This window comes from Rattus norvegicus, chromosome 17 (assembly GCF_036323735.1).
Source record: "Rattus norvegicus strain BN/NHsdMcwi chromosome 17, GRCr8, whole genome shotgun sequence".
NCBI classification, from domain to species: Eukaryota; Metazoa; Chordata; class Mammalia; order Rodentia; family Muridae; genus Rattus; species Rattus norvegicus.
Window position 1 is genome coordinate 92588416 of NC_086035.1, and position 26161 is coordinate 92614576.

Consider the following 26161-nt stretch of genomic DNA (forward strand, 5'->3'; position numbering starts at 1 on the left):
CTACTTCATGATGAAGACCATGTTCTCTGCAAGAAACAGGAAGCAAAGAACAGTACAGTCCCACAGAACAATCTATGATGTTTACCTCTGCTAGAAGAGAGGGCAGAGGGCTACTGATCTACTGACACTTTTAGGGCACTGTTCTACTTCATCCCTCCCTTCTGAGCAAGACACAGTGAAAAGGCAGGCCTTCCTGCCTGGGGCTTTACCTGGAGAGACCTTGCTGTGGTGTGGACAGCTCTTCCTCTGGAGAAGGGGCCTGCAAGCACACAGGCACCTGGACGTCTGGCCTGGCTCCTCTGAGACTGTATAATTTTCAGCCAGGCCAACCCCCACCACTGGCTTAAAAGCCAGGGAGCTGAGGCTGCTGTTCTTCAGGACTTGAAAAGAAAAAGACAGAAAAGAGGCTCTTGGTGTCTGAAAAACAGAGAACTTCCTGTGCTTTCCATAAAGAGTCATAGCACCCCACTGGTTGTCTTAGGACTCTCTGCCCCATTTGGGCATGCCCCCACCTCCCTCTCGTCCTGCTTTAATCAGTGTCTCTGATTCCCCTTATGACTCACAAAGCATCAGATCACCCTTCAGGGGTTTCTATGGACTTAATCTTTCTGAAGTTACAGTTTGTCAAGTTTCTGTGTGCCTCAAGGACCATCCTCATTTGTCACAAAAGACAGGAGGGATTATGGATGAAATGAATGAGGACATGCACCCACCTGGTTCTGTGGGTGACACAATGTTCTCCTCTCTTCCTGAGAGCCAAGTTATTGCAGGAGACTTGATTTTCTGATGGTGGTGGCAGACAGCAGCACAGGTTTCGAAGGCTTCTACTAATTGTCTTTTTAAACCCCTTCCAGTGGTGACGCCATCCCCGACGGGAAGCTGGGCAAGGCACTTGTGGCTGGCCACTAGTGACGGTATCTTCATGAACCATGGCCTCTTCCTTGATGAAGGTGTTTTTGTCCACGAGTGTCTCTCTCTGCCAGGTATCTCCAGAGCAGCCTGCAAGGCTTATCCCCTTAGGTGTCTGCAGTGATGCACAGAAATCATGTGGCGATATGAAGGAGGACACATTCCTGTCTGCTGTAGTGGAATAGGTGTATTGAAGTCGAGGTGACTGGATATGTTCAGTTAGACTACAAGACAACACAGTCTTGGAGTCTGAGAATGTCTTCCTGATTTGCAGCCTGTTATCCCTGAATTCTTCAGCTATAGGACAGTCCAGGAGATCGAGATGGACGGTGTTGGTCCTTGTTTGCTGGTAGCCTACAGCATGCCTTCTGACAACCTTCCTGGAATTCTTCCTATCCTCCTTCTCCCGAATATTGGATGAATGTGAGGACAAGGTGAAGGAGGAGAGAAGAGGTCCCTTTCTCTTAAGAAAACGAGGGAAGGAATGAAGATCTTCTAGACCTGGCTCCACTTGGTGGTGTGTGCAGACTTTCCTGAGTGGCTTGTGCTGTTGAATCAAGTATGTTGCCAGCACCTCGTTGATATTTGGGTCTATCAGAGACTCAGTGCTTTTCTCAGGTGTATGCCTCATGACTCTCATGGCTTTGATGGTGCTAGGGCTTGGTGTTCCTGTGAACGTCTGTATGGATGTCGGTGGTGAGTAGGCCTGGCTGTCTTTGATCATGGGGCGCATCATAATTTGCTGGATGCTGGGCCTCCTGCTGGGATTTATCATCAGCATTTCCACTATAACATTGAAAATATCGTTGGCAACGTGAGGCGGAATGCTGAAATTGGCTGAACTGATTTGTCTCCTCACCTCTGCAAATGACTTGCCTAGGAAAGGCAAGTGCCCAGTCACCATGAAGAAGAGGAGGACACCTACACTCCATACGTCAAATGGGCGGCCCTCATATTCCTCAGCTTCAAAGAATTCTGGCGCACAGTATGGCAGCGTGCCACAGAAATCAATCAGCTTCTGCCCAGGAAGTGTTTTAGCAGCTAGGCCAAAATCACAGAGCTTGGCATTCCACCTTCCGTCTATCAAAATGTTGTTGGCCTTTATGTCTCGGTGGACAATATTATTGTCATGGCAGAATTGTACTGCCTCTAATATCTGTCTAAACATTCTTCGGGCCTCCCACGATTTTAAATATCCACATTCCCGGATTCGGTCCAGTAGGTCTCCCTGAGAGGCATGCTCCATGACCAGGTGGGTGGCCTCTCTTGTCTGGACCACTTCGACCACCTTGATGATATGAGGATGGCCCAGGGACTTTAGAATGTCAACTTCCCTGCTCATCACTGAGGAGCACTTCTTGGTGTTCTTGAGAACTTTTATAGCTACACAGGTGAGGGTTGGGACGTGGTAGGCCATTTTTACGACTGAAAATCGTCCCCTTCCCAGGGTTCTTATGATCTTATAGTCAGTGGTAAAGTTCTTGATAGAGTCTCGGCTCTCTGGGTCCTGCTCCATGATCAGGCCCTCCTTTATATGGCTAGAAGCAAACTTGCAATGAGAAATAAAACAGACATTTAAAAACAGGCCCCAGAACATGTTGATACGCTCAAATTCCTACATTAAAGAGATGAGAAAAAAAGCTCAGAAAAACATCAGACAATCTAGACATGTACTTTACATATTGGGAAGGGAAGGACAAGGACCTACTGCAAAGGAGCAGATGCAAAATATGACATAGAGGCGGTTGTCAGGGACCAACTGCAAACTGAGAGAATCCTAGACACTAAAAGCCACTAAATTGGAAAAGCTCACCACCCTCTCTCCTGATCTCAGCATTCTCTTTGAGTAGAGGCATCTAGAATATCAGCTTCAAGAGAAGGTGTAAAGAGAACAGATCCCCGAAAACCTATACTGTGCAGGATGGCGATCTGCGTCTGGAGTTCCCAAATTTGGCTACTCAGGCAGAGGACCTGTAGGTGGTTCTCAGAACACAGGTGCCCACAGCTACCCTAACTCCAGCTCCAGGGGTTACTACACCTCTAGACTCTAATCACACCTATACAGCACACTCACAGGTGGTATACACCACTTAAAATAGTGATACAAGTCTTTCTATATAATTTTATTAGTATGAGCTGTCAGGTTAGCAAAGGAATCAGATTTCGGGGAAGTGGAACTATAGACAGGAATAGAGAGATTTTATTTTCTTATACAACTGAGTTATGCTATGTGAATATGTTATTGTATCAATCTTAGGGATGTTGTGAGAGACTCACAACCCCTGTAACTCCAGACCCAGAAAACCTGACTCCCTCTTCTGACCTCCACAGAATGCATCTGGGATATGGTACTCAAGGCATATGAGGATGCAAATCTGTCATACATATGAAGTGAAAAAATAGAATACTCTAACATAGCAAACATAATTTAATAAAACGTGAAATAGAAGATAATAAAAAACATGGAAAAGTAAATGCATAACTCAAGCCAGCAAATACAGAAACCAAAGTCAAAAAGAGCAAGTTGAAGTGTCCAAAGTTGGAGAAACTCACTATGTCAGGGTCCAACAGCTCCTGAATGTCCAAGTATAATTTCTGTGTCCTCAAACTCTAATTTCTTTCCAGCCAAGCAACAGCTTCTGTACCTGTAAGGACAGAATGCAGCCTCAATCAGAGCTGTAAGTAGACAGGTGTCTATCCATTGTCACAGGGTTCCTTGGGAGGTTAGAGCAAAGATCAGCCAACACTGTGGCTAGGCACGGTCCATTCCTTCTCCTCTGCTTCTGTCTCCATGGACAGGAAGGCTAGTCTTGGTCATTAGAGCACTAGAGGGCAGGTTTGACTCAAGAGTCTGTCCCCAGTGTTACCCAGTGACCCATTTCTTCCTACTTGTACCCCTGCCCAAGGACCATAATTAACCTCAAATTGCACCACCTAATGGGAACAATGTTCAAACACTTAACACTCCATCTTTAACAAGGACACTTTTGTCATTAATAATCAAACAAGGAATCCTGAGAATGACAATGACGCCAGAGCTTTGGCACTCCATTTTTTAATGGATTCTGATATTCAATGGCAAGTTGATGGACATTGTCTTGCTTTTCACATGGACCCCAGACTTCATAAGTTTGTAATAATTCATGTCCATATTCAATGTATTCTATTTACTTTTTGAACTCCGACAAGTGGTTGCTAAAGGATTGTAAGTCCTGACTACCGTGATTGTTGTGACAAAATGCTATTGCTCATTGCACCCCTGGGCATGAGACTACCATTTTGGGGGCTGAGAGGAATATGACACCATTAATCCCATATTGCCTGCCCTCAGGCTTGAGACTTCTGACCAAAGCTCAAGATCTAGAAACAGTGAGCTGATATGTTCCAAATGATCAAGTAAACACCCCTAAGCCAGGAACCTATAAACAACTGATGTAGTAGATGGTGCCTTGTTCTGGAACTCTGGGTCCTTCTGCTCTCAAACAAAATGCCTTCTGTTTGACCTTCAAAACAACAGAAGTTGATTACTTGTGCATCAGGATGTTAGCAAGGCAAGGACAAGTACCCAACAAATTAATTATGTACCAAGGCTGCTTTCTAATTCTAACTGGCCCTGTGTATGTATTCCCAGAGGGTCAAGAAAAAGTATGAGATCAGTGTATCTTTGGTGAAGGTGACATGTTGTGCCCTGTAGCAGTTTCCTGTGTATCCACATCTTACTGCTGTTGAATTGGGGTTGAAATTTGAAGTAGGAATTGGCACAGAACAGTCCAATAAGAAAAATCTAGACTTGGGTAAGCTACCTGGACCCAGAGTGATGAGAGTTCCTCAGGGTCCTCTGACAGACATAGGACAAAATTAAAGTCAGGATAGTCTCATAGAGATGAGCCCATGTAAATTATAAAATTTGTGAAAGTAGAGGAGGAAGATCATCACTTCAAGTAATCTTTGGCTACTCGGAAATGATGATTCCAGCCTGTGCTCCAGGAGCGTCTGTCTCATGGAACAAAAACAAACATGCGAAATGAAAGAAAGAAGTGGCTGCTATGTATTTTTTGCTTGATCTATGTTCCCAAAGCTATAGAAAGTAACTTTAGACCCATTGGGCTTACACATGAGATTATGACATTAATGACAGAGGTGCAAGGGCTTTTGTGAGCCATTTGCATGTGTTTGAATGTATGCTGCTATCCCCTCTCACCACAACTCATCAGTTTTACACATTAAAGGAATCTGACAGGACTCACTAAGAACCAACTCCATGACAGATGCCAAAGGAAATGGACTGCAGTTTAGCAGAGGTCAAGGAAGGACATTCCCTCTTGAAATGTTCATAGTCATATAGAAACACCACATGTGTACACATTGCACACAAAGCATTTCCTAGCAATGCTAACAAGCTAAACCTTCAAACAATGAAACAGAGGTACAGGTATGGTCCAGCCATGGGCTTCAAAGTCCTACTTGTTAGGTCTCTAATCAGATGTTAGATTTTTGAATGTCCCAGGGAATACAACCCTCCTTCCTCAGCAATGTCATGGAAAGCAAAAAGGATCCTGAAAGGCTCTTTGTTGCTTGACTATGAAGGTTCTGTTCTGCACTCCCATTCCACTAGCAGATAAAAACTATAGGAATGGTGGAAGTAGTTTATTCAAGCCTAGGTTTGGAAATTTGGAGAGACACATTGTCAATATAAAATTCCCTCTCTTTCTCTAAATGTTGTTGGAGTGAGTCCAGTGGAATGCTGGGCAGACCATTCCAGCACTAGGCACTTTTTTTCCTGGACGTGTACTTTAAGCTGTTTTGCCAGCAAGACTCAAAGGCCCATGCTTGTTCCTTTGCTTCAAGTTCATTATTGGCCCGACCTCCTGTGCCTGGTACCACACTAGCTTCAGAGTCACATTTGTTCTCCTGAAGATAGAAGATAGCAATTCAATGGAATGACAGCTGCCAACAGAATGACCCAGGTAAATGAAGGGTCATAGTATCATATCTCCCACTTTGGAAAGTTCTTCTTTGCAGTATAAAACTGGATCTTCTTAGACTTATATCTATTCTGTCCTTGAATTCTATTCATCTACCTACTTTCATAGTTATCGTCAAAAAATTAGGATCTAAGCATCGCCTTGTAGCTTGCATAGGGTCATGAGTTTGCACTGCAAGGAAGATCCCAAGTTAACCCGCTAGGGGGAGTCTTCCTGCTAAATCACAGAGACCTGTTGGTGCCTTTTCTTAATAGACCACCCAATGTAGCCTACCAGTCCTCTGAATAGGAGAACTTGAACAATTGGGCCAGTACTTGGAAAGAAAGGGAACAAACTAAAAGGGAAAAACTGAGGAACCTGAAAGGGACAAACCAGGGAAAGTGTGATCATGGGAATATGGTCAAAGTTCTTTATGTACATGTCTGGAAATGCCATTAGGAGATTGTTCATGCTGTTTTGTTATCATAAACTATTGTTCAAAATTAGTTCATGGAATAAATACATGTAAAATATGACAATGCAAAATCGGGTGATAAATCAAATCAACAAAGAAAAATTCTCCTATTCAATATTCAAACAAAAATATACAGGAACAGAGACTTAGTTTAAATACAGAAAACAAACAAGTCTAAAGTGAGACATAGGAATATAGAGGAAAACTCACTGTGTTCAGATTCAACAATTCATGAATATCCAAGTTCAGTGGCTAACTGAATAAATGCAATTGCTCTCCAACCAACCAACCAACCAACCAACCATCCAATCAACCAGCCAACCAAACCAACCAAACCAACCAACTAACCCAGCCACCAACCAACAGCTAATGCCCTGTACAGACAGGATGTGTTTTCAGTAACTAAGGAAGTAAATGACCTCACAATGGTTCCTTTTGAGGTCAGAGCTGAAATGGACCAATGAGGGTTGGGCACAGTCCACTAGTTTTCTTTATTTTCTGTCCTCCAGACAGGAAAGAATTAAGGTCAGTGAGGCAGTAGAGACTTGAGGAAGATGGTTACACCCAGTTAGCAGTCCCTATATCTCCTATGACCTACTTCTTTCTGCTAGGTTATGTTTTTCAGATTTTCTACAACCTCAGAAAACAGGGTCACATGCCAGAGACCAATGTTCAAGCACAGGATCCTCTCTTGATAGTAGATATCCAAACCCCAATAAAGCCTCTTTCTACTTTAAAAATAATGAGTGGTATCATATGAATTATAATAAGCGATTCACACCTGATATCCAACACTGGTTTATGGACAGTGTATTAGTTTGCTTTATTGTTTGTAATATTATACAGTTACGTACTTATGTGGAGCCATGACCTTATACCCAATGTCATCAATCAATTAAAAGGTTCCATGACCTTACCTAAACTCAATTCAGTTTTTTCTCAAATTACTCCAGCTTGCATTTAATATGACACAAGCTAAAGGGCACACAGAAACATTCATATATTAGTCAATGGATAACATGGTTCATTTTTCACTTAGACCCTAACATTCTGTAACAACTGTTGGTTTGTGGAAGCTATCCCATCTGCACTTGAGAAAAGTAGATCATTTTCTTGGACTCACATAAGAACAAAATGTTAACTTCTCACTGACCCTGGCATACTTTGACCAAACTGCAGTGTGACTACCATCCCTAGGGGTGAGACTTTCCCATGTTTTTCCCATAGAGTCTTCATCCAGTTTCTCACCAGACAGAAAGCTAGGATTGATAGTTTCTAAATGATAGAGAAAATAACTGATCAATAGTCATCTTAGAATCCTCAACCCCGAAGGCAGAGGCACACATGGTTTGTTAAACAGAACAAGATTTTCTTCGCCAAGATTTGATAAATAGAGCAAAAGTTCTCAACCAAACACCAACCAAAACTGTGAAGACATAAATGAAGATTTAGTGAACATTTCCAGGCTAAAGCAACTGCTCATGTCTTCCCTGAGCAGGTTTGGGCCAGTGGAGCTCCCTTGACCCCTTTTGTGATCTTAGCTCTGTATTGTGTTTTGAACACTTCTGGATTTAAAATCCTGGTACAGTTTGTGTCTACCTCATTCCAAGTTCTTACTGGAAATGACAATGGAGATGTTAGTGTATTTGCTTGTATCAAACAAATGAGGAAGGACATTTTCCCTTGTCTTAATGCCTTTAATATTTGAACAAAATATATTATTTTTAAAAATGTTAATATTATCATCATTATTTTAAATAACATGTACATGTCTGTGCTTGTAGTTGTATACAGACATGACTAGAGTTGGTGGTGGAAGCCACAGGTTTTACGTGTTTGTAGATCTGGAGTTAGAGTTGGTTGTGAGACACACAGCATGGCTTCTGGCCACTGAACTCAACTCCTGTGCACAAGCAGTGCCTTCTGTCAACCTGAGCTGTGTTCCAGTCTTAATTTCAATTTTTATGATTGCAGTCATGGTATTCATTGTATATTAATGTTCCCCTTCTTGTCTACCACATATTTCTTTTGTAGAAAATTATTTTATTTCTAATAGCTGGTAAATTTTATGAATAGGAGAAATAAACATCTTTCTGTTTTATTTTACAAATTTAATATTCATCAGAAAGTATATTATATTTTTGTAGGTCTTCAAAGAAAACTTCCAATGAAAAGGACAAAGTATGAAAAAATTTATTCAATCATATTTAATAAGATAGAGTATAAAAGTTAAAGTAATATTGTGATTTTGAAATATAGTAGAAAACAAAAATTAAGAATCTTTTGTTACATTCAAATATTTCTTTTCAAAACATTTTCAAAATTCACCAATATCCTGCTAAGACTGAACCCACAGTGAACGTGATTGTTGGGGGGAGGCGGCAAAGGGGGGAGGATGGGGAGGGGAACAACCATAAAGAAGGGGAGGAGGAAGAGGGGTTAGGGGATTGTTGGCCTGGAAACTGGGAAAGGGAATAACACTCGAAATGTAAATAAGAAATACTCAAGTTAATAAACACAAAAATTGAAAAAAAATGTCACCAATAGTAAAGGTGTCCTTACTTAAAAGTCAGGCTTTTCAGAAGCATCTGCATTGTTATTTATGTAAAACGTGGGGATTTGTCTCTTCTGTATACTTTTGGTTTGGGGTACATATTATAAAGACATCTGATATAACTATAATTCATTTTATTGGTAAAAGAACAAGGAAATCATATGTTTGAGCTTACCAAACTCACATCATCATCTGAGGGAAACTCAGAGGATTGTGAGATGTTCAGTCATAACACTATTTTGCAACTTATTGAACAGCTCAGGAGGTCAACCTAACGTAGGAGTTTTGCATGCAGCCTCTGTGTGTGCTATAGACGAGCATGAATTAGAGTATCACTCATGAAATATCAAAGAACAGAAAACTAGTCTCAGCAGGAGCTGCCAGCAAGCCTGAGCTTCAGTGAGAGAGCCTGACAGTGTGGCTTTGGGGTTGTTGCATGAGACTCATGGGTTACAACAAAATGCCACAGGCCAGTCAGCCAGGACATTAACTTGTGGGCTGTGCCTTTTGTTGCATCCTCATGTGGCTGGAGGATTGCAGCAGCTCTCTGGAGTGAGTTTGGTAAAGGAGGCTGAATCCAGACATGATGTCTTTGCAATGTGATGTGTTGAGGAGACACTCTGAGACTACACCGGGTGTTTTATTGGCTCCTCTCTCTACCTTAGTTATGTTAACATTGTCTTCAATACTCTTCAAAGAATATTTTATGCGTGTGTGTGTGTGTGTTTGTGTGTGTGTGTGTGTGTGTGTGTGTGTGTGTGTGTGTACACCTGGTTGTGAGCATTTGTTCGCATGCACAGTCTAGAGGAGGAGTTCAGGTGTCCTGCTCTATCATTGTCCTGCTTAGTCCTTTGAGATGGTGTCTGAACTTGAAGCTAGGTTGGCATGCCAGCACCAATATTTTGTCTGCTGCTCTCAAGGCTTATTTAGAGGCACATATGTAGTCAGATGTGATTTTTATGGAGATTTAAACTCATGTCTATATTTGCCCAGCAAACACCCATATACACCGAGCTAGTTCCCTTAAGGCTGATTGTATGTAACTGTATTTTTGTAGTTTGCTCTTTTTATATTTTTTTATTTTATTTTATTTTATTTTTACTGGATAATTTTTCTTTATTTTTCTTTTCTTTTCTATTTTTTTAATTGTACTTAGATTTCAAATGTTATTCTCTTTCCTGATATCATATTCATAATCCCCCATCCCATTTGCCCTCCCCCTTCTTCTATAAGCTTGTTCCCCTCCCCAAATATCTACCTTTCCTGTCTCCCTGCCCTGAAATTCCACTGCAGTGGGAGGTCCAGACATGGCAGGACAAAGGGTTTCTCCTCCCATTGGTACCCAACAAGGCCATGCTTGGCTACATATGCAGCTAGAGCCATGGGTCAGTCTATGTGTACTCTGTGGGTAGTGGATTACTCCCTAGGAGCTCTGGTTGGTTGGAATTGTTGTTCTTTTGGGGTTTTTGTTTTATGTTGGAACATCTTTTGGGAATATGGCCAAGAGAAATATAGCAGGAACCTCAGAGAGTCCAATTTTCAATTTTCTGAAGAACCTACCCAGGGATTTCCAGAGAGGTTGTACCAGTTTAAAATCCCACCATCAATGCAGGAGTGTTTCTCTTTCTCCTCATCCTTGCCAGCATCTGCTGTCACCTGAGTTTTTTTTCTTAGTCATTCTGACTGGTGTGAGGTGGAATCTCACGGTTGTTTCAATTTGCATTCCCTGGATGACTACAGATGTATGTTGAACATTTCTTTAGGTGCTTTTCCGACATTCAATATTCCCGAGCTGAGAATTCTTTGTTTAACACTGTACCCCATTTTTTCATGGGTTCTCTGACTCACTGGAGTCTAACTTCTTGAATTCTTTGTATATTTTGGATATTAGCCCTCTTTCAGTTGTAGGATTGGTAAAGATCTTTTCCCAATCTGTTGGTTGCCTTTTTGTCCTAATGATAAAGTCCTTTGCCTTACAGAAGCTTTGTAGTTTTATGAGGTCCCATTTGTAGATTCTTGACCTTAGAGCATAAGCCATTGGTGATCTAGTCAGGAAAATTTCCCCAGTGCCCATGTGTTTCAGACTCTTCCCCACTTTTTTTCTATTGGTTTGAGTGTATCTGGTTTGATGAGGAGGTCCTTGATCCACTTGGACTTAAGCTTTGTACAGGGTGATAAGAATGAATCTTTTGCATTCTTCTACATACTGACATCAAGTTGAAATAGCACCATTTCTTGAAAATGCTATCTTTTTTCCATTGAATGGCTTTAGCTCCTTTGTCAAAGATCAAGTGACCATAGGTGTGTGGGTTCATTTTTGGGTTTTCAATTAAATTCCACAGATCTATAGTCTGTCTCTGTACAACTAACATGCAGTTTTCATAACTACTGCTGTGTAATACTGCTGAAGTCAGGGATGGAGATTCCACCAGAAGGTCTTTTCTTTTATTGTTGAGAATACTTTTAACTACCTTCGTTCCTTTTTGTTTGTTTGTTTGGTTTTGTTTTGTTTGTTGTTGTTGTTATTCCAAACAAATATGCAAATTGCTCATACTGTCTCTATGAAGAATTCAGTTGGTATTTTGGAGAGTATATTGAATCTGTACATTGCGTTTGACAAAATGGCCATTTTTACCATATTAATTCTGCCAATCCATGAGCTTGAGAGGTCTTTCCATCTTCTGAGATCTTCTTCAATTTCTTTCTTCAGAGACTGGAAGTTCTTGTCATACAGATCTTTCCCTGTCTTGGTTAAAGTCACACCATGGTATTATGTATTATTTGGGAGTAATATGAAGGGTATCATTCCCTGATTTCTTTCTCAGCCTCTTTAACCTTTGAGTAGAGGATGGCTACTGATATCTTGGAGTTAATTTTTATATCCAGCCACTTTGCTCATTATCAGGCTTAGTAGTTTTCTGGTGGAACTCTTGTCATCACTTAAGTATACTATGATATCATCTGCAAATAGTGATATTTTGATTTCTTACTTTCCAATTTGTATCTCTTTGACCTTCTTTTGTTTTCTGATTATTCTGGCTTAGACTTCAAAAACTATATTTAGTATTAAATAGCGAGAGAATGGGCAGCTTTTCTATTCCCTAATTTTAGTGGGATTGTTTAACATTTGTCTCCATTTAGTGTGATGTTGGCTCTGGTTTCCTGTATATTGCTTTTACTGTGTTTAGGTATGGGCCTTGAATTCCTCATCTTTCAGGACTTTTATTATGCAAGGGTGTTGAATTTTGTCAATTCCTTTCTCAGCATCTAATGAAATGATCATGTAGTGTTTATCTTTGAGTTTTTTTATAAAGTGGATTATGTCGATGGACTTCCATTTATTGAACCATCCCTCTATTCCTGGGATGAAGTCTACTTCCTCGTGATGGATGATCATTTTGATGTGTTCTTGGATCTGGTTGCTAGAATTTTATTGAGTATTTTTGTGTTGATATTCATTAGGGAATTTGGTCTATAATTCTCTTTCATTTTTGGGTCTTTCTGTGGTATAAGTAATTGTGACTTCATAGAAGACATTTGTTGTGCTTTGTCTGTTTCTAATTTGTGGAATAGTTTGGAGAATATTGGTATGAGGTCTTCTATGAAAGTCTGATAGAATTCTGCATTAAACCCATCTTGTGGTGGGCTCTATTTGATTCACAGACTATTAATCACTGGTTCTACCTCTTTAGGAGTTATGGGGTAATTTAGATGGTTTATCTGTTCATGGTTTAACCTTGGTACCTGATATTTGTCTAGAAAACTGTCCATTTCCTCCAGATTTTTAAGTTTTGTTGAATATAGGCTTTTTTTTAGTAGGACCTGATGACTTTTTTTAATTTTCTCAGATTCTGTTGTTTTGTCTCCTTTTTCATTTCTGATTTTGTTAATTTGGACACACTCTCTGTGCCCTCTGGTTAGTCTGTCTAAGGGTTTATCTATCTTGTTGATTTTCTCAGAGAACCAGCTCTTGGTTTTGTTGATTCTTTGTATAGACCTTTTTCCTTTCTACTTGGTTGATTTCAGCCCTGAGTTTGATTATTTCCTACCTTCTACTGCTCTTGGGTGCATTTGCTTCATTTTGTTTTAGAGCTTTCATGTGTGCTGTCAAGGAACTGGTGTGTGTTCTCCCCTGTCTTTTCTTTTTTGCAGTCAGTCACAGTTATGAGTTTTCTTCTTCACACAGCTTTTGTTGTGTCCCAAAGTTTGGATATGTTTTACCTTCATTTTCATTAAACTCTGAGAAGTCTTTTAATTTCTTCATTTTTTTCCTTGACTAAGTTATAAGTGAGTAGAGCGTTGTTCAACTTCCATGTATATATGGGCGTTCTTTCGTTATTGTTGTTATTGCAGATCAGCCTTAGTCTGTGGGCATATGACGGAATGCATGGGACTATTTCTATCTTCCTGTATCTGTTCAGGCCTGTTCAGTGACTGATTATATCGTTAATTTTGGAAAAGGGTCCAGGAGGTTCTGAGAAGAAGGTATAACCTTTTTTAGGATGGAATGTTCTATAAATATCTGTTAAATCCATTTGTTTCCTAACTTTTTTAGTTTCTCTACATCTCTGTTGAATTTCTGTTTCCATGATCGGTTAAATGGTTCATTTTCGAGAAGATACCATGAGGTGCTGAGAAGTAGGTGTATCCTATTGTTTTAGGATGAAATGTTCTATTAATATCTGTTAAGTACATTTGGGTCATAACTTCTGTTAATTTCTCTATGTCTCTGTTTAATTTCTATTTCTATGGTCTGTCCATTGATGAGAGAGCAGTGTTGAACCCTTCTACTATTATTGTGTGAGGTACAAGGTGTGATTTGACCTTTAGTAAGGTTTCTTTTATGAATGTATATGCCCTTGCATTTGGAGCATAGACATTTAGGTTTGAGAGTTCATCTTGGTGGATTTTTCCTTTGATGAATATGACGTTTTCTTTCTTATCTTTTTTACTGACTTTTGGTTTATTCAACATTAGAATGGCTACTCTCACTGGCTTCCTTGGACCATTTGCTTGGAAAGTCGTTTTCAAGTCTTTTACTCGGGGGTAGGGTCAATATTTGTCTCTTAGATGTGTTTCCTATGGAGCAAAATGCTGGGTACTCTTTACATATTCAATCTGTCAGTCTATATCTTTTTATTGGAGAATTGAGTCCATTGTTGTTGATAGATATTAAGGAATAGTGATTGTTGCTTTCTGGTATTTTTGTATTTAGAGGTGGTATTATGTTTGTGTGTTTCTCTTCTTTATTTTGGTTGCAAAGAGATTAACTTTCTTGCTTTTCCTTGGGTGTGGTTTCCCTCCTTGTGTTGGGCTTTTCCACCTAATATCCTTTGTAGGGCTGTATTTGTAGAAAGAGATTTTATAAATTTGTTTTTGTCATGGAATATCTTGGATTCTTCTTCTATGTTAATTGAGAGTTTTGCTGGATATAATAGCCTGGGCTCACAGTTGTGTTCTCTTAGGTTCTGTATGACTTCTGTCCAGGAACTTCTGGCTCTCATAATCTCTGGTGAGTAGTCCAGAGTAATTCTTATAGGTCTGCCTTCATATGTTACTTGACCTTTTCCCCTTACTTCTTTGAAATTTCTTTCATTGTTTTCTGCATTTGGTATTTTGACTATTATGTGACAGGAGAAATTTCTTTTCTGTTACAGTCTGTTTGGAGTTCTGTATGTTTCTTGTATGTTTATGCGCATCTCTTTCTTTAGGTTAGGGAAGTTTTCTTCTATAATATGTTGAAGATATTTAATGCCCCTTTAAGGTTGGAGTCTTCTCTCTCTTTATACCTATATTCCTTAGGTTTGAGCTTCTCATTCTTCCATGGATTTCCTGTATGTTTTGGGCTGAGAACTTTCTGCTTTTTCCATTGTCTTTGACGGTTCTTCTGATGTTTTCCATGGTATCATCTGCCCCTGAGATTCTATCTTCTCTTCCTTGTATTCTGTTGGTGAATCTCCCATCTACAACTCCTAATCTCTTCCCTAGATCTTCTCTCTCCAGGGTTGTCTCTCTTTTTGCTTTCTTTATTGTTTCTATTTACATTTTTCACTCATGGATGGTTTTGTTTAATTCCTTCTACTGCTTGGTTGTGTTTTCCTGTTATTCTTTAAGGGATTTTTGTGTTTCCTCTTTAAGGGCTTGTACTTGTTTACCGATGTTGTCCTGTATTTCCTTAAGGGAGTTATTTCTGACCTTCTTTAAGTCCCCCATCGTCATGATAAAACGGGATTTAAAATCGAAGTCTTGCCTTTCCAGTGTGTTTGGATATCCAATATTTCCTTTGAAGGGAGAACTGGACTCTGATGATGCCAAGTAGTCTTAGATTCTGTTGTTTGTCTTCCTGTGCTTACTTCTCATCATCAGTTTGTCTCTGATGTTAGCTTGTCTTGCTGTTTCTGGCTGTGGCTTGATTCTCCTGTAGGCCCGTGTGTCTGCACTCCTGTGGACCTCTTTTCCTGTTCACTTTCAGCCAGTTCCAAGAACAGAGTGTTCTGTTCTCAGGGTTGTAGTTGCTCCTGGCAGCTGATTTTCAGCTCTCAGGGAGGGCAGGAACTAGAAGGGTCGTGCCCCTGAATGCTCCTAGGTCCCTGTGTTCAGAGGGCACAGATGACACTAGGCATTTTCAAGTGGGGTCTGGAATGTTGCCAGAGAGTATTCTCCTCAATTTCTCCCATTAGAAACTTTGTAACTAATTGCTAGATTGGTCAAGGAAGTTTAAGGCTGTTTAAAAATTAGGATAATACACAGGTTAAATTAAAAATGATAAAAAAGAGATATAAAATTGTGGGAACACATTTGATATTTGGAGTCTAATTATTTATTTATTTATATATGTGTGTATGTATTTATGAATATTTACTTCTATATATGAACAGAGTAATTTGAAAACTAATATTTTTATTAATGCTTTCACAATTTTAGATGACCCAACTGAGTCCACCCGTAGAAGCAGCTTGACCCTCAAGAAGTTCTGATGTATCCAGGATCACAGAATCACAGGCTCACAGGTCAACAGGCTTGCAGTAGGGACAGGCTCCAGTGAGAGACAGCTAGATCAATCAAACCCAGAGATTTACAGATGGCAGCACTCAAGCACAAGGACATAAGCAACAGAAACTGTTAATACTTGGCAACATCAGAACCCAGTTCTCCCATCACAGCAAGCCCAGCACACCCCACACACCTACAGGATCCAGATCTACATGCTCATCTTTTTCTACTCCACACACCATTTTTGAGTAAACTGCATACTTTTCAACCCGATTGTTCACCCTTTTTCCTCTTGATTAATATTGTACGTACAGCTAAAGCGAAGAGCATTAACAATGTGATAGTCCAAACAGTAATGAAAACAAAGAAAGAATATTAAATGGAGTAAGGGGAAAAAAGAATAAAAATAGAAACAAGTCTGGTAGCTGGGAATATTTAACCATCTACTCTTTGTATTACAAAGTTCCATTGTCCAAATTCAGTGCTTCAAAACCAAATGCATAAATGCTTCATGTTGTTAGGGTATCACTATGTGTATTTGGTTTTTTCAACTGTATTTTTTCTTGGATATTTTATGTATTTACATTTTAAATGTTACTCCCTTTCCCAGCCTCGGCCATCCCCTCCCACTCCCTCTGATTCTATGAAGACGCTCCAACTCCCACCCACCCATTCCAAACTCAACACCGGCATTTCCCTACATTGAGGAAACAAGCCTTCACAGGACCAAGGGCTTCCCTTCCTATTGATGGGGACAATGCCATCCTCTGCTACATATGTGGCTGGAGTCATGGGTCCTCCCATGTGTACTCATTGGTTGCTGGTTTAGTCCTTGGAAGCTCATCTGTGAGGTCTCATTGGATGATATTTTTGTTCTTCCTAAGGTGTTGCAAGCCGCTTCACCTACTTCTGTCTTTTCTCTAACTCCATAATTGGGGTCCTATTGTTCAACCCAAAGGTTAGCCCATCTGTATCAGTCAGGCTCTGGCAGAGCGTCTCAAAGACACCCATATCTGTCTCTTGTCAGCAAGCACATCTTGGCATCAGCAATAGTGACTGGATTTAGAGGCTGAATATGGGAAGGATTCCCAGGAGGGGCAGTCTCTGGATGACCTTTTCTTCAGTTCCTGATACACTCTATGTCCCTGTATGTCCTCCCATGAGTTTTTTGTTCTCACTTTTGTGTAGGAATGAAGATCACCATTTTGATCTTCCCACTTCTTGAGCTTCATATGGTTTGTGACTCGTTTCTAACATATTCTGAGCTTATGAGCTAATATCTATTTATCAGTGAGTGGTACCATGTGTGTTCTTTTGTGACTGGGTTACCTCACTCAGGATGATATTTTCTAGTTCCATTAATTTTCATAAGCATTTCATGTAGTCATTGTTTTTAAGAGCTGAGTAGTGTTCCATTGTGTAAATGTACCAGATTATCTGTATCCATTTCTCTGATGAAGGACATCTGGCTTCTTTCCAGCTTCTGGGTATTATATAAATAAGACTGGTATGAACATAGTGGGGCATGTGTCCTTCTTATATGTTGGAACATCTTTTGGGTATATGCTCAGGAATGGTATGGCAGGGTCCTCAGGTAGTACTACGTCCATTTTTCTGAGGAATCTCCAGACTGATTTTTAGATTGGTTGTACCAGCTTGCAATCTCACCAACAATGGAGGAGTGTTTCTCTTTTTCAGCATCCTCAACGGGTACTTTTGCCACCTGAGTTTTTGATCTTAGCCATTCTAACTGGTATGAGGTGGAATCTCAGGATTGTTTTGATTAGCATTTCCCTGTTGACTAAGGCTGTTGAACATTTCCTTAGGTATTTCTCAGCCATTCAATATGCCTCAGGTGAGAATTCTTTTTTGAGCTCTGCACCCCATTTTTAATAGGGTTATTTGACTCTCTGGAGTCTAACTTCTTTAGTTCTTTGTATATGTTCAATATTTGCCCTCTATTGGATAGGATTGGTAAAGAACTTTTCCAAACATGTTGTTTGCTGTTTTGTCCTAATGACAGTGTCCTTTGCCTTACAGAAGCCTTGCAATTTTATGAGGTCCCATTTCTCATTTCCCGATCTTAGAGCAGAAGCCATTGGTATTCTGATCAGGAAACTTTTCCCAGTGCCCATGTGTTTGAGGCTCTTCCCCACTTTTTCTTTTATTAATTTGAGTGTATCTGGTTTTATGTGGAGGTCCTTGATCCCCCTGTATTTGAGCTTGGTACAGGGTGATATGAATGGATCGATTTGCACTCTTCTACATGGTGATCCCCAGTTGAACCAGTGCCATTTTTTGAAAGTGCAATATTGTTTCGTGTTTGATCATAGCAATAGAAACCAAAGTAGTGCACGGTTCATTCAGGGTTAGAGGGTTATCCTAATGTTTACATTAGGATAGTCTATGAAATTTTTATTAACTCTAATGTGAAGTCTATGTAGTAATAGACATATGGCATGCTTCCTTAATCTGGTTCTAGCACCAGAGTTCTAAGTCTATTACCAAATATAAATGCTTGATATCTCTGGGCATTTCATTTTTTTCTATCCCAACTTAATTTAGGTATTACCCTTCTTATTCAAGTAATTTAAGAAATTCCTAGTGGATTCATTCTTGTAGTATATGGGTGTGAGTTAAAATATTACAGCTCCAAGAATTTCTTTCGTAGTATATATTGGTCACAAATATATAATGCCCAGGGGTTTTATTGATCCTCATACATAAATAATAGTTCTCCATAGTATTCATTGGAGGTTGGTTTCAGGCATCCCATGAATACCAAAAGCTATGAATATTAAAAATCCCTTCTAGAAAATGACGTATTTACATATAACATACATATAGCCTCTTATGTAAGTTAAACTATATTTAAGTTACTTGTAATATGTCAAAGAAATGCCTTATAAATAGTTGTTATGCTCTATTTTTTGAGAATAATCAGAAGGCAAGGCATAAATGTTCATCCTAGATGCAATTCTCACATATTTTCATTCTGATGTTGGCTGAATCCTCAACAGCAGAATTCATGGACAATTTTCAAGTCATGTCTATAGAAGAACTCGCTGGAGTCTTATGCCTTCAACATGAAAGCAACTGTTGAGGATGAGAAACTTCAAGGCAAGATAAATGATGAAGACAAACAGAAGATTCTTGACAAGTGCAATGAAATCATCAGCTGGCTGGATAAGAACCAGACTGCGTAGAAGGAAGAATTTGAGCATCAGCAGAAAGAACTGGAGAAGGTCTGCAACCCTCTCATCACCAAGTTGTACCAGAGTGCTGGTGGCAAGCCTGGAGGAATGCCTGGTGGCTTCCCTGGTGGAGGAGCTCCTCCATCTGGTGGTGGTTCTTCAGGCCCCACCATTGAAGAGGTGGATTAAGTCAAAGTAGAGGGTATAGCATTGTTCCACAGGGACCCAAAACAAGCAACATGGAATAATAAAACTATTTAAATTGGCACCAAAAAATCTTTCCTTATTCATTAGAAAAACATACAGGATTAGAGAATCATACAGGAGATGAAGATGTAGACAGATTCAAAAGGCTAGCAGTGAGGAGTACAGATGCCATCCCTGTGGAAGCAAGACTTTCAGAAGCTTTGCCTTCCTGGGCTGAAATGTCTTCTGTACGTTCCCAGGGGGTGCTGCAGAGAACAGTGGTCATGGATGGTCACACAAAGGGGAAGATCCTTCTTAACCTCCAAGAGAGCTGGGAAACTCGATCATCTCATTTCCAGTTGCATCACTGGCCACTCCAGGCCCTTCAGTACATGTGATCACCCAGAGATTCCCCTGCCAGACATAACTCTCAGGGACATATCCCTCTACAGCTACAGGAGGGAAGGAAGCAGGCCCTACTCCACCAAGGTCCTTCAAGTCTTGGGAACCCACATGTGCTCCCCCCACTGATGATGAGGCTTCAGTAGCCCCAGCACTCAGCCCAGCATCTTGGCTTTGATTCTCTGTAAACACAGTAAAGGCAAGACTCACCCTTCCTTGCCCATTCATAACCAAGTGCCCATGAGTCCCAGGGTGGGGTTCAAGTCCCAGGCAGGTGATGGGACAGCACACAAATCTCTCAGTGTGCCTCCAGCTTTGGTCTAGAGCAGAGAGTGGTTTGGCATTGCTAGGTCCATGGCATTGTTGTTTCTTTGTGTGCACATGACAACATGAAGCAGAGGTTTGCTGCCATCTCAGAGAGGGCAATACTGTTTGCTGGTGGAGAAAGATGATTTGATATGTGCATAGAGCCTGCTCTGAACAAGTGCCACAGACAGCAATACTGTGGCTTCAAAGGGGAGGGAAATTATAAAGCAGGGACAATAGGGTTGATTTTTTAAAATAAGACTTGTTTGAAATCTTCGTTCAAACCAAATGAGATCTGCTTAGCTGCACACACGGAAGAGGCCAGAAGGAAAATAACTGTTCAGCCTCGGTTACTAATCCTGTCTTTAGAAGCATGCATTTTTGTAATGTACATGATTGGAAGGCAGGTGAGGCTAAGACTGCTTCATCAGGGCATCCTTGCCTGCTGAACTGGGAAAAGAAGAGACCTAGTAGACAGGACAGTACCCTCAGTCCCCGGGGAGGAGGCAAGTCCATCAGTGGTGACAGATGAGTCCCCGGTCACTGTGCTGGCCACATCCTGGTGACAGTAGACTCAGTCTCAGCCATGCCAGTGTTATAGTGCCTTTGTCTGCCAAGTCACAGAGAAAATTCATGCTTTTTCTTTCTGTCTTAGTTGGGTCCGCTTGGAAGGCTTGGAAGGCACCCAACCAAGCCAGACTCTGTGTCCTCCAGCAGGGGGCAGCACTACATAAGATTATTGTTTGAGATGGCCAGAATTCCACTATTATTACTAAGTATTATTACAGATTACAGTATTTCCAGTAGGTGGCTGCTTTGTACAGAGGTTATTTGTTTATTTGTTCTTAGAGGCACAGGTTGGACATCCCAGCAGAGCCCCGAGCCCTAACTAGTTAAAAGCTCATGGTGCTAATATTGCATGTTGTGTTTTTGTCTGCCCCTCTGGTGTGGGTCCCCAGGACGGTGTAATCTGTCTCTGTGTATATGGCTGTCCAGTGTGGCTTTGTGCCCTTCCCTTTCATTTGACTCTTCTCTACTGCACAGAAATAAAATGTATATTATATATGACCTCATTATAGACCTTTACAGAGGGAAACTTTGCTTAAAGAAAAATGCCTTTGGAAACATATTTAAGCAGATCTTGACACTTTACTAGGAAAACAACATCATTCCCAAGCAGCTCACTTAATACGGGTGTCCAGGACCAAAAGTTCTTAAGCGTGAATATGATATGTTGGAGAAATGGCTCATTGGTTAAGATCTCATACTACTTTTGTTGAGGACATGTTCAGTTCCCAACACCCATGTCTACCAATTCCACCTACAGGAGTTCAAATACCTAAGGTCTCTACAAACACCTATACTCATGGGCACACATCACGCAGAGATATGTAACTAAAAATGATCAGATATTTAAAACATGATGACCAAGCTTTCTTAATTATTTAATCAGTTTAACATACAGTAACCTCCTTCTCCCTCATCTCACCTTTGTGACGTTCCAGGGTATTTATGCTTCTGTAGACATCACTGACTATAAGCTACCTTTCAATACACTGATTTTGTACTGTAGCTGAGAATAATCCTTGGCTTTCTTTGGGCAACCCAGATCCAAGCCATCTTACATTTACAGTCAGAGTTAACTTGAAGAAATCTTTCAGTTCATCTCTCTGATGATTCTGTGCTCCTGTTAGTTAAAAATTCTCACAAAGTAAAATGCTGGGGCCACATGAATTGGGATGAGCACACATGGCTTGCATGACATTTTGTTTTCTTCTTGAGGCAGGGGCTCATATATCGAAGGCTGACCTCACACTCACTTTATTGCTAATGATAACTTTGAATTTCTGATCATCTACTTCTGCCCAAAAGTGCTTGAATTATAGACATGTAACATCACATTGGTACATGCTGGGAACAAACTCAGGCCTTTTGTCATGCTAGGCAAGGACTCTACCAACTGGGCTACATTCCAGACCATGCTTGATGTTATCTCTTAGAGACTTACTCTGTGTGTGTGTGTGTGTGTGTGTGTGTGTGTGTGTGTGTGTGTGTGTGTGTGTGTGTGTGTAGCTAGTGTTACATGCAGTCGTGACTCACCCCATGTGAGGACTTGGAACTTAGCTTAAAAGGAGCAAGAGTTCTTAAGTGCTGAACCATCCCTCTAGCCCTGCTAGACAGTTTCAATCCAAGGCTAGAAATGCAAGTTCAGTGAACACTTACAAGCACAGCTGTGTTCTGGAGATGCATCGTGACCAGTTCAGATTCAAGACTGAAGGGCTGTGACAGTGATGGCTGAGATGATCAGCTGCCCCAGGCCAGTCATGAACAGTACTCACTCTGGAAATTTCTGGTGTATGTAAATTGTGTTTGGCTCGGTATGGTAGCACATCCCCCCACCCCCTACTCAAGAGGTGAATTCAGGAGGATCATGAGTTGAAGAGCAGCCTCAGCTACATACCAAGTTTGAGGAGACTCTGGGCTATGTGAAACCTTATATACCTAATCTCCATTAATCAGTTGTTTCTATCAGAGTATTTTTCATCTTAGTTCCTGGTGTAAAATCAGTAGCATTAGGAAGTTTTTTAGTTTTTGGGTTTTTTTTTTCTACTGTGTTCGACTGGAGAGCATTGGAAGCCATCATTTTAGCTGCTGTGTCCAAACCATAGAGTCTGTCCCAATGTTTTAAGTAGAGCAGAGTTTCTACTGAACTGTGGACATAGGTAGAGAGGCAGGAGCTAACTCATGCCCTTCTACCTCGACCTTCTGCTGTGCCTCTCCCCTTGCCCCTTCCAGGAAGACGAGTGTTTAGGAACAAGGGTATCTTTCTATCTTCTTACCAGAGACAAAAAGTTGGAGTTCCTCCTCTCCCTTCTTTTCTCTGTGTGGGGAAATGGCAGGCCTAGAGGTAGAAGGAACAGGATAGAGGTTCCCCTAGTCCAGTGCCTCTGGTGTGGCCACAAATTGGGCTGAAGTGACAAGTCTGCTTTGGTAGAGATGGAAATGAAGGGGCTTATCAAAAACATCTGGCTAGACAGTGTCAACAAGATATAGGTCAGCCTGGAAGATGTTCCTTTCATCCTCTGGGAGTTATGGGGTACATTGGAATGCTAGGGCTGGCATTTCCTAAGGCTCCATCATCCCTCTTTCTCTGAGCCTCACCTCCTGAGTTCCTTCGTACACAGTGATTTCCAGCACATTTCCCTGCATTTGTTTCTGCTCTAAGAAATAAGAGCTAAGCCAGATATGGTGGTCCAGCACTTGGAAGGCAGAGGCAGTCGATCAGGAATTCAGGGTCATCCTCTGCTACAGAGTGAGTGTGAAAGCATCTTGAGCTACAAGACCCTGTGAAAACAGCCAGATCATTCCATGGACAGCTTAATGAGAAAGTAGGCAACCAGTCAATTCTCTGAAATGTTTAGAGCCCGCCCCCTCTTTCTGCTGGGAGCCTAGATCATTGATGCTCTCAACATCTGACTTTCCTACGAAGCTATTTATAAAAATATCTGTGTTTAGCGGCTGAAGAGATGGGCTCTGCTGTTAAGCACACCGGCTCCTCTTGCAGAGCAAGAGTTTCCAGGGTCCACATCGAGATTGATAAGCAAACTCTGTAACTCCAGTTCTAGGGTACCTGTCACCCTCTTCTGACCACTGCAGGCACCATGCATTCATACCAATAAATCTGAAAAAAATCATTGAAACGACTGCATTTGGTCATCAGCTGCCACTTTAAATATATCTGGCAATAAAATAAGTTAGACATCGATTTACTAACAGTGAAACAGACGTGATAGGCAAGTCTCACTGTAGACGAGGTTGATTGGAGTTCACACTGGGTGTGTGTCTGTGTGTGTGTGTGTATGTGTGTGTGTGTGTGTTTTCACACAGTGTGAACACAGTGTGCACACATGTTGTTGATAAATTGTGGGGTTTGGAGTTACCACTGAAATTTCCAGGCTTTTGTCACTAAGAGCAAGGCATTGGACCAGGGACACATAGGATATTGGTAGAAAGTAAGGAATGTTTTCTTCTCTTATTAAGGAAGAAAAGTTAGAGCCAATCTTGGAGTCAGATCAAAGGCTCAAAGTATGGGTCATGGGGGTTGTGCATCTTTATAAATCATTTACACAGATCCTACCTTTCCTCACATGCCTATGGTATGGGATTTTCTCAGACATGTTCTAATTGTTATATGTATCCTTTGGTTGAGAAAATGGGGGTTCCACGATTTTTCTGTCCTTGATTGTAATCTCTCCACATTACGCTTCTGCTCCTTGATCCTGAGTCCATAGACTATTTAACTTTTGATTGTATTATTTGGGAAGACGTTTAAAACTGCCAAAGTATACCAAATATGTCAGTGTAGATTTGACTTTCCCCCATGCTTCTGTTATCTCACAGCTGTGACTGGAAGATTAGGAAGGATGGCCACTAATGTGTCAAATTCCTAGAGCAGGATCGTCCTGTCACTCTTGGGTTTAGTTAGACTGTCTGTAGTGAGGCTCAGATATCCTACTATTTAATTTGTAGTTCCCACACTCAGAAGAGATTGGCATATTAAAGTACATAACCTTAACAGTCCTCAGAGAAAGCCAAAGCTGTGCACAAGTTAAAGTGACAAAGTCCAATTTTATTCAGGGTAGTATAACTAAAGAGACCCAGGTACTGAGCTGGCCTGTGTTCTAAACACACGAGAGATACATGGGGATGTATAGTCAAGAAACATGGAGCTCATGGTTGATACCAACATGGGTGAATTTTAGTAACCCCTACCTTGAAAGCTTCCTACTGAAGGCAGGCAAGCATGCACAGATATCAAGGATGTGGATAGAAACATTTCTGTAAGATAGGGAGGGGGTGAGTGTGTATATGTGGGTTCTTGCTAAACTGCCTTGGCGACTGCTAAATCTTGAGTGAACAAAGATGTACACACAAAGCACACAGGCCAAGGAGAAGGTTCAAAGTCTAACTAAAGTTTGATTTGTGTAAGAATCTGTGTCAGATACCCGACTGTATGCAATGTAATTGGACAGGGCTACAAAGGGTATTGTAGCGGACCCAGAATTTTTCAAGAATCTCTCTTTCTCTAAAGAAATATAAGGTTGGGCCCCAAAGATATCTGAGGATAGCCCTGCTGTCATCTCGGTGAAACTTTACTCATCCTGTTTAATCCTATGACCTCCAGCAGATGATAGGACAACAGTTCATTGTACATACTGACCGTGAACAAAATAAAACCAAAACCAAAAACAAGGAGAAGTATATTCTGAGGCAACTCTGAGTGAATACTGCATAGGAGTACAGATTCGGTTTTCCAGAATTAAAGACTCTATTGGGGAAGAGGTTGGCATGAGGTCTTATAGCCATAGAACAAAAGATAATAAATCAATACACAAATACAGGGGAAAGAACATTTGGTGGGCAGCCTACAGCACAGCAGGAAAATGTCCCGCTGATGATATTCTTCTTTTCCACATTACTGAAAAGCCAGTCGTTGGCTGAGTTCAACAATACATTTCAAATGTTTTATATAACAGGCACAAAGATCCTAGGTCAGCTACAAAGGTTGGTAATAAGTTTAGAGACCCCAAAGATAGTACAAGATAATTTTGGCTTCCGATGATTCATCCCCTGTGTAGTGGTCAAGTACTCCTCAGTCACTTTGAGCTGTCTTCAACGCAGATGTCGTTTTTTCAGTGAACCTGCACTTACATTAGAAACAAGAGACTTGGTGCTTTTAGAAGCAGAGTCACTGGGAGAAGCTGCACAGGGCCCGCCCCTCTGCACTGGTCCCGCCTTCTTCCTCTCATTGGCTGAGATTCTCAGCGCGTCACTCCGGCGACCAGGTTGTGCCCGCCCTCCCAGCAGAGAGGGAATCAAAGCGCAGGAAAAGGCGCGTGTGTGCAGGTATAGAGATCTAGTCTGGGTCAGGGCTATGGAAGGTGTGGAAACCCTGTTTCCTTGGTTACCTGAGAGGGCGGAGTAACAGCTCTGGTTGACCAGGCAGGTTAGGCAGGTCGGGATTCCCTTGCCAGGGTGATAATCCACCTCGGACCACATAGCTGAGGTAAAGAAGGGAGCAGGCTGCTTTAGAGGATCAGGATCTCGACCTCAGCAGGTCATGGGGGGAAGGTGGAGGGCTACTCTGCGGGGTTGTACCGCGCCAGGGGAAAGGTTG

The 26161-nt window shown here is 41.1% G+C and overlaps 1 protein-coding gene across 1 annotated transcript; it reads right to left on the bottom strand.

The window, feature by feature from the left end:
* LOC134482649 (sperm motility kinase X-like) lies at positions 1 to 26043 on the bottom strand. Its single transcript, XM_063276853.1, has 3 exons — positions 25696 to 26043; positions 1411 to 2524; positions 1 to 26 (listed from the first exon to the last, which is right to left on the bottom strand). Exons 1-3 carry the CDS (start codon positions 26041 to 26043, stop codon positions 1 to 3), a joined length of 1488 nt encoding a protein of 495 aa, XP_063132923.1.
* Between the last annotated feature and the right edge of the window lie 118 nt (positions 26044 to 26161).

Bases quoted from the DNA above. Each gene is read 5' to 3' on its own strand.
- LOC134482649 (XM_063276853.1), bottom strand. From the start codon at position 26,043: ATGTGGTCCGAGGTGGATTATCACCCTGGCAAGGGAATCCCGACCTGC. The intron at 2,525-25,695 runs GTAAGTGCAGGT...TCTTTAATGTAG, and splicing joins CCAAGTCTCTTGTTTCTAAT to GAATTTGAGCGTATCAACAT. The intron at 27-1,410 runs GTCTAGAAGATC...TGTTTCTTGCAG, and splicing joins ACACCACCAAGTGGAGCCAG to AGAACATGGTCTTCATCATG.